The sequence below is a fragment of the Buceros rhinoceros genome, unplaced genomic scaffold, assembly GCF_000710305.1.
Source record: "Buceros rhinoceros silvestris isolate BGI_N320 unplaced genomic scaffold, ASM71030v1 scaffold19853, whole genome shotgun sequence".
In the NCBI taxonomy this organism is placed as follows: domain Eukaryota; kingdom Metazoa; phylum Chordata; class Aves; order Bucerotiformes; family Bucerotidae; genus Buceros; species Buceros rhinoceros.
Genome location: NW_010403439.1, coordinates 12351 through 19739, shown reverse-complemented (window position 1 = coordinate 19739; position 7389 = coordinate 12351). Strand labels below are relative to the sequence as shown.

At 42.1% G+C, this 7389-nt stretch overlaps 1 protein-coding gene across 1 annotated transcript in view; it reads right to left on the bottom strand.

Moving 5' to 3' along the window:
• The window catches only part of AFTPH (aftiphilin), a 33725-nt gene that overhangs the window by 24745 nt on the left and 1591 nt on the right, over positions 1 to 7389 (bottom strand). Inside the window, exon 2 of the mRNA XM_010133024.1 lies at positions 7139 to 7385. Within this exon, the coding sequence (XP_010131326.1) occupies positions 7139 to 7385 (247 nt within the window). The remainder of the gene's footprint in view (positions 1 to 7138; positions 7386 to 7389) is intronic.

Below are 7389 nucleotides of genomic sequence, written 5' to 3'. Positions count from 1 at the left end.
CTGAACCTGTTCTACTTGGCAACGAAATCCTGCGCTCCCAGCTATGAAGGGCATACAAAGACTTTGAAATTAATGTAAATGTCCATCTTCTACAAACCTCAATCTATTGTGTGTACAAAAGAGACAGTAGGAAAAATATTACTTCTGTTGTGCACAGTAGTATCACGGCTTTCAGGGTCAGAAAAGTAAACAAGAATTTTTCTCCGCTTTCTCTGTCACTAGAAGCATTTGATACCCAAGCGTTCTCCACTGCCATTTGAGAACAGTAATTCTTAAAGGCACCTCCTTGAAGATGTGAACGAAGGCTCACGCTGGCATTCTAAAAACTAACTGTGATTGATTCTCCCAACAGTAACAAACTCAAAGCCTCACAGTTTTTGGTAAACACTTAAGATAGGTGGTAATCACCACCTGAAACAAACAAAATACCACAGATATAACAGACTTTCAAGTGAGACTCAAGACCACAGGATTAGAATTTATCTCCTTGGTAGTTAAAAAGGGGGCAAGATCCAGCCCTCAGAGCTGAAAGGCCAAAGTACTCGGTTTACAGAACTTGTTTTTCTCTTCTTCTCCACCACAAGGCTATAGAATCGATGAACTCCAACACAGCAAATCTACACAGGCCAGCCAGCACACTAAATCCCCACCAGGCACCGCCACGTCAGCTCAGCAGCGGAGGGCTGCTGCCCTTCTTCTGAGCTATAAAAAGAGGAGATGCTACAACTTGCCATGAAGACGACATTCTTGCACCACACTGCAGAAGCAGTTGATACCAGCTGCAGTTTTCACCGTATTCTGTAATGTTCCTCTGGGTGAAGTTTCAGGGAATTCCGTGTACAAGGGGGGAAAACAGTCGTCTTGCTTCTCTCCGCGGTCCCAATCACAGACAAGCTGCAGAGCAGTGTACATCCCCACCAGGCACCGCCACGTCAGCTCAGCAGCGGAGGGCTGCTGCCCTTCTTCTGAGCTATAAAAAGAGGAGATGCTACAACTTGCCATGAAGACGACATTCTTGCACCACACTGCAGAAGCAGTTGATACCAGCTGCAGTTTTCACCGTATTCTGTAATGTTCCTCTGGGTGAAGTTTCAGGGAATTCCGTGTACAAGGGGGGAAAACAGTCGTCTTGCTTCTCTCCGCGGTCCCAATCACAGACAAGCTGCAGAGCAGTGTACAAGAGCTCATCCAGTGCGCTTCTCCTCACGCTGGACGCTGAAGAGCGGAGTGGCACTTCATCCCTCCTTCCTCCCCATTTTTCATCAGTGGAGACTTCTCAACATAACCCCTCACTTTCCCCACTCTCGCCAACAGCCCACAGCATCTCTGCTCCGTCAGCCTTCAGAGGTGCTTTAAGAAGGGGGAAGAATCGAAAGCACAGCACGTTTTCAGGCCGCCTTTTCCTGCTGCCAAGAAAAGAGGCTACAGAGGAAGCAACAGTCACACTCTGGGCTGTTTGCACCTATTGAACACAAAACTGAAGACCTAATAATAAATAAAACCATCGTAACAGTTAAATTATTGAGAATATTTAGATATTCAAGTCCTATCTAATAGAAAACCATAAGGAAGGAGACAGAAATGAGCATATCAAGGATCCAGGATGATACATGAATAATTCAGGAAAGGAATAAAGTCCATAGGGACACGACTGGCTTCGAGTCAGAATTCAGAAGACAATTGAAGATTCTCAAAAAAAGGCAGAACAATGCTCAGGGGCCAGAGGCCAAGAAAAGAAACAGATTAAGCAGGGAGATTTTATTTAAAGTCCTGAACTTGCTGCTCTGCGAAGTGCCTAAACACAGGTATTTACGCCCTTTTTAAGAACATAAAGCAGAGGTTAAATAAGAAATTCCCTTTGTTGGGTTTTCCACCAGCCAAACCATATTTTCCAGCAATTCCTTTGCCTCTGAGGAGCTAAGTCACCACATACGTCTGTACCTTCACTGTACATATGTGGGGGGATTGGGTAGGTCTGAGGATTTTTTAAATTTATTTAGTATGGGTTTGGGTTTTTTTTTTTATAGGTTTTGAAGGTTTTTAGGAGCTAAACTATCTGACCACACAGTTAACACATGAGAACTGAAAAACTGATGTCAACAGATGCAACTCACCACGGGGAACACACCAATCGTCTTCAGTGGGTCACAAATCTTTTGGACCCAAGCTGAGCAGTTAATGCTTATAAACAAACAAATCACTAAGCTCCTCGCGAAATGGGGACAGTTCTTCCCTTGGAAAGGGAAACTTTAACTAAGATTAAACTAAGAATTGCTTAAACTAAGAATTGATTTCCCTTTCCCATAGCAACAATTTACTTCTCTGATGTGCAGGTGCTGCTTAGCCAAGAGAACACCTTCTTCAAAGGCAATGAGAGAAGAGCTGCAGGCAGAAAAACCCCTGAGCAAAAAGAGAAGCAAAGTTTATAAAGAACATTAGTGTTTAACTTCTCATGATTCAAATGTAATGGTCTTTCTCCATCCCCCTTGAAAAGCAGGTAACTGTAAGGTGGTGCTATGAATTTCTTAGAGGTAAAAAATTGAATCATTTCACTTTTATTACTGCAGGCAATTTATAACAGTAACGCTAGCCTAAACCAAGATTTAAGTCAGGAAGAAGGTGCCACAAGAGCCAAAAATGAGTAGGATTTTTTACAATAATTTAAAGAATTAAAGAAAGAAGTAACAGTCCTAAATATTCCCCAAACATTTTTAAACAGTAAAGTTCTTGAGATCAGCAGCAAAGCAAACCTGAAAATTTAGTGGCTTGAGAAACAACAAGATGTCTCTGCTCTTTTTGCTGCTTGATACAAGACAGCTATAAACCACAGGGAAGTTCAGTGTAGAAAGGGGAAGCTGTCTCCCTCAGGCTCAGGAGGAAGTGTAGTAGATCAAACTTACGTGTACAACATGGAAAATAATTTTGTTCTGTGATATATAAACAGAAATGCTAAACCAATACCCTCCCAAACTATTTTCTTCTGTGAGATCCCCTTAGTCAGAGTGTTTCTGAAACACAGCAGTTATGGCCTACTTGTAATGGTCTGTTCTTTACCTCCATTCAGCTGCACATCCTTAAGAATCGCACTATGGACTTAAAAAACCCAAATATTCCAGACAGATTTACCCTGCAAGTTGTCACCCAACTCTCTGAACTTAGTTTAACCAACACGATCTTAATTTCTCCTAGTGCTTTGGCAGGCTGACATCTTTACGGGTCATAATTACTTTCTTCCAAGAGGATGACTTCATTCATTGCCCAAGACAACGCGCTCTCTAGGTGACGGTGATCTGGGGTTTTCTTTCTCTTGAGGAGCACTTGTGGCTCAGTAACGGTGCATCACCCACGCCATCTGGTTAACCTGGAGAGGTACAGCCTGTGAGCACAGGCTCTGTGCTAAGTGAAGGATCTTAAAACCCTCCTGGAGGATCGTTCACGTTTCCTTTCCTCCCAGGATTTGTTAACTCTCAGCTACCTCGGGTAAGAGTTTTGGCCTTCCAGACAAGCCACTATTCATCTCCTCCTCCTCTACAGATGCTTAGACTCCTTGAACACTGCTCAGCATGGCCATATTGCCCACCCACACGATTACCAGAGGTAGTAACTGCTCTTGTGCTCTGCTGCCTAAGTCCTATAGATACTCTAAATGCACAATACAGCAGAGTAACGCCACAGCTGACTAATCTTCAGCACTACCTCATGGAAAAAGCTGTGCTAGAAGCCTTTTAAACATAACTTAGTGGTGCGCTACGTGATCACATAAAGGGGATTAACACATATGGTACAGCACAGGTTCACTCAGAACTTGTAAACCTACCAGTTCACCCACCACTACATCCTAAATCTGTGTTAATGAACACAAAGGCACATCAGTATCTAATGGAAACCTGCAGCTATACTGAAACCAACCAGTACCTATTTTTCAGCTGAAGACAGACGTTTTAAGGCATACATTAGTATTAATATGGGCTCAAATAACAGTTGGCATATCTGTGTCCATTAGCCTTTGAAACTGGAACCTTTGCTAAGGGGTAACAAATTCTTTCAGTAGTTTTAACTGAATACCACGTTCCGTGCCCTTTTCCTTCTTCCCTCCACACAGCACTACTGAACAGAAGAGGTCAGCATGCTACAAATCCTATGCTCCAGACTGCGTGCAAGGATTCAGAGAGCCTAAGATCAAAGCAGAAAAGACCTAATGATCTTTTTGCCACTACATCTCACTATAGAAGGTTGGTTTTGTGACCTTTCCTCCCTTACTTTCTTCTTTTATATTCTGTATTTTGTAAGAGCAAATGGATTAATTAGTTGAATTCAAGCAAAGTGTAACTTCTAATTAAACATTATACCAAGCCCACAATCTTTAGAACAGTTTGCCTGACATACACCTTACAGTCAAGATCACATTCAAAACGCACAAAATTTCCTTGTCACCTCCACATCCAGAATATATAAACTAAGGAAACAGAGGGGAAAAATAGGCAGAGTCCATTGGCGAGGAAGCTTGAGCTACTGGTAAATAATCTTCCTTTCATGCTGCATTCTGGAAGGATGAACACCGCTGCACACACCATTTCCACATTTGAACAGGAATGCTGCTGGCTATGTACATAAAAGCAGAAAACTGGGAAGTAAAGAATTATGCTAGGGTGGTTCTGTTTATTGACCATTCAATGTTACCTCACTACCAGATTGCAGTGACTCTCCTGGCCTCCACATCACAGACCAAGTGTACGCAGTGTTTTGTAAAGGATCCCAGGTCACCCTTAACCCAAGCTGAGGTCTCAAGTTTCTCATTTATCTCAAGTGTCTAACAAATGTAGTATTTCTTTCATGCACAGCCTGCACCCCTGAAGTTGCTTCAGCAAGGGGGTTTTAGCTCTGCTAAAAGGCAAGCAATCTGCTCCTGCTCCTCCTCCTCCTTTGGTCACGGTAATAAAAAATTGTTTGTTTACTTCTCCCTCGCTTTATTTAGCGTGCACTTCTGCTTTTGCAAAGAGCTCAGACCAGCAAATATTTTAAAATGCTGCATTTTTGTGGTTTGACCTCAGCGACGTCCTCTTAAACGCAAGTAAGGATGGCAATCACAATCTCAGATTAATTTTACAAAGATTCTGTGCTCCAAGCACTAGGACTGTCCGCTGGCTCACGCTGATTCCACTAGTCTCAATGTTTGTAATCACAACTTCCTCAACTGCAGCTCAATGAATTCTCCTGAAACTTAACACACTTCAAGAATAGTGAGTTTTGGAAATGTTTAAACATTGTTTTAACTGAAAAAAAGAAACAAATGCAGCAACTAAGGGTCACTGCAAGGCTACGAAAAAACTATTGCAACAGAGAGAACAGATCCAGCTCAACTTCCTCTACAGCTTATTTGTGTAAAACATTCTCCCAGTTGTACTTCCTCACAGGCAGGGGAGGCAGGACATCACTTTGAATCCAAACAGTCACAACTGGCCATAGCACAAGGAGAAGGAATGAAAAGATATGTAAGTCTTAAAACTTGCTGTACCATGTAACCACACTACTGTATGACTTGACAGATCACCAAAGGACTTCCACTGTAACTTGGCTTTTATCTTTTGTTAGGGCAAAGTTGGGGAGGGGAAAAAAAGTAGTTACGGAACCTCTGAAGGTTCTGCTTTTATGAACACCGACATTCAGAATTGTTTTCTATTGAAACAACAGATCTGTGCTTTCAACTTGAGCAATGGACCCACACATTCAGGTGACGATGAGCAAGGTTTTGCACAGGCACAAAAATCCACTTGCAGGTTTCCCTGCGAGGCTTTTTTTGGCTCGTGAAGCCACTTTGAAATTTTGCCAGTTAGTCACTGCACCAAAGAGCAAGCAGGAAGAGCCAGGAGCTGAGGCTCACACCTTTTAACATGACAAGAAATCAACGCAGTCCCAAAAGTTCCATTCCACTTGCTGATGCCTGCAAAGCTCTGGCTGCCACAAACTTCTTCTGCAAAGCCTTTTCACCGGTCACTGGTAGGAAACAGGAAGAGGCAGGGCTCTCACCAAGCCTACACAAGGTCCTGGAAGGACAGACTTACCTCATTTCCTTTTATTGCCAAAGAATAGCCAAACCTTTTAGAAACATATTACCACTAACAACCTTTATTTCTGCTGTTGCTGCAAGCTTGAAAAAGACAGAGTGTACTCTAAACTATTCACAGGATGATGTGATTAAAAAGAAGCTTTGAAGAAAATTTTCAACTCAAATTGTTGTTTTGAATTTTGTAAAAGTACTATTAAATACTTAGTAAAAAAATTATCTTTGTATGAACAGGCACAGATCTCAAAGATGACTGGTGAAAAGACCCAGGAAGAAATTAATGAAGAATTAATACATAATTAGCAACTACAGCAGAAAACCTAGGGGGTGGGGGTAAGAAATAAACCTGTCTACCTCACCCTCCCCAAAACTCCTAATTACAAAGAGCAGCAGCTGTAAGAAATCATCGGTCTTATACTTGTGGTGTTGCTATAACATGATGCTTCCCACAATTAATGTACAACAAGGACTTATTTTTTAATAACTTTTAGATTGTTAACTTCCCAGGAGCTGGAATACCAGGGACAGACCTCCACGGGTTATATTTTACCACGCGCTCTGCTCTAAGCAAATGAGTGCAGCTCTTTACAAATCAAGTCACCATTTTTTATTCAGATTTTGAAAACAAGATAAAGAATAGTGGTGAAAAATTTTGGGAACCAGGAATCTCAGTTACACCAGTATTTTATGAAAAGGCAACATCAGAGTGGCCCCCCCTCCTAAAGGCATTTTATGAAGAAAATTATTAAGTAAAGATAGAACTATCACAGGCTCTGAAATGTTTACGACGGCTTAGTCCTTTGATCAGTGTATGTAAAGCACCACAAATAATTGTCAAAACAAATGCACACAAGTTCCAGCACACTCCTTCATTTTTCTGCAGGAAGCAACAGTGCAAAAGATACAAGATGCAAACACAGCACAAATATCTCATACCAGCTTGTCTCACCCACCAAATTAAATCTCTCCCACAAGACAAACACAGACTATTCAAACATTCATTGTACTCAGGAGGAGGAAGGGCTGTTCGCAGAAGAGTGGAACAAGGCTGAACAAAATCAAGAAGACCCTTACCTGAACTGAAGTTGCTGGCTCTTGAGATTGCTTACTGGTAGTTCCTTGGAAAGATGTTAAAGCAAAACTGTCAGTCTTGTGCAACACCGGGCCATCAATCCTGGCAGATGCATCTGTCCTGTGTGACTGCCACGTCTCTTTTCTGTGATGAGATTCACCAGCTTGCTCATCTACAAAGGCAGCCCAAGGACAGCTGTCTTTTTGTGCACCTTCAAAAGCATTCCAGTCTGTAGCCTGGTTACAACCTTCTT